This window comes from Sturnira hondurensis, unplaced genomic scaffold (genome assembly GCF_014824575.4).
Source record: "Sturnira hondurensis isolate 20B ecotype Veracruz unplaced genomic scaffold, ASM1482457v3 Scaffold0010128, whole genome shotgun sequence".
NCBI lineage: Eukaryota > Metazoa > Chordata > Mammalia > Chiroptera > Phyllostomidae > Sturnira > Sturnira hondurensis.
The window spans coordinates 32,679,864-32,681,148 of record NW_028082759.1 but is presented as its reverse complement, the minus strand read 5'-3'; the positions used below and the strand labels follow the sequence as shown (position 1 = coordinate 32,681,148).

Here is a 1,285-nt window from a genome sequence, read left to right as displayed (position 1 = left end):
TGCTTTTAGGCTTTAATTCCCGTCTCTGGGGCCCTGGGTTGTGAGGTCTATCTCACTGCTCGCTCCTTTGCCTGGTTTATCTGCACTCGAATGTGTGACTGTGGTGAGTCAGCCACCTTGCACCCTCACTGGGTCCGCCTGTTGCCAACCCATGCCTGAGATCTGCCAACTACCACCTGCGCGCCTGGGTCGGTCCAGCCACTTTTTCCTGCCGGACCCCGCTCCACCAGCTGCTGACTCCACCCCTCTTACCAGTCTGGATGAATGGTTTGTTGTTGTCGGACTCCCGTGCAGTTCAATTTTCTGTGTTTTGGTTGCATTTCCGTTACTAAAACTTTGTTGTCTTTAAACTTGGTTGTGTGAGGAGGCACAGTGTTTCCACTTATACCTCCATCTTGGCTGGAAGTTTCTATAAATCCCTTAAGACTGCTATCTTCAGTCTTTTTTAAGTTTCTATAAATCCCTTAAGACTGCTATCTTTTTTATAATCTAATAATTTTAATCATTAATAGTAAGCAGTAAAAGTGTAATTACATGACAACCCCATATTTTACATGTTTAAACTATTTTCCATTGTCTTTACTTGTGATATGTCGAAGGTGGGACCCACTCTTGACTCTTCTTTCTAGTGGTGGAATGAGGTACATACTGTTCTGAAGTGCTGCTCACATTGGATTTATGGTTTGCCCAAATGAATTTGGGAGCAGTAGGTGTCTTTGTTGTTGGAGGATCATCAGTCATGCAGTGAAGCCAATGATGCCATTCGCGGGGCACCATGCTTCCACCCACATCCAAGAACGTGTTTTTGTCATTCATTTCAGTAGTATATACAACCCACTGGTGATGGCCAAAAAACTGGTTGTTGTCTTCATAGTATTTGTTCCCATATTTGTCTTCACCCACTAATGTACCAACCTTCACATCATTTACCCTGAAGAACATTCGTAGATAGCCTGGGAGGCCACCATAATCACTGACCTGCTGTAGCCTGCACTTCAAGACCTGAAGGTACTCCATCGTGCCCCCTTTTCCATTTTTTTTAATTTTGCTCCTCTGACTGAATTTCATTGCCTTGTTCTTAAGTTCACTGATTTTTTTCATCTGCTTGATTTAGTCTGCTGTTGAACATCTCTATTGAATTTTTCAGTTCAGATATTTTTGTCTTGTGCTTTTAAACATTTTTTCCTCTTTGTTGAAATTCTCACTTTGTTCATGCATTGTCTCCTGACCTCGACGTACATCTTTAACAGTATATTTTCAATTCTATTGGGTAACTCATTTATCT

The 1,285-nt window shown here is 42.1% G+C and overlaps 1 protein-coding gene across 1 annotated transcript; it reads right to left on the bottom strand.

Annotated features, from left to right (window-relative positions):
• Positions 1-547: 547 nt before the first annotated feature.
• On the bottom strand, positions 548-1,017 carry LOC118995285 (NADH dehydrogenase [ubiquinone] 1 alpha subcomplex subunit 12-like). Its single transcript, XM_037058217.1, has one exon. It carries the CDS (start codon positions 1,015-1,017, stop codon positions 580-582), a length of 438 nt encoding a protein of 145 aa, XP_036914112.1. The 3' UTR covers positions 548-579.
• Between the last annotated feature and the right edge of the window lie 268 nt (positions 1,018-1,285).

Bases quoted from the DNA above. Each gene is read 5' to 3' on its own strand.
- LOC118995285 (XM_037058217.1), bottom strand. From the start codon at position 1,017: ATGGAGTACCTTCAGGTCTTGAAGTGCAGGCTACAGCAGGTCAGTGAT.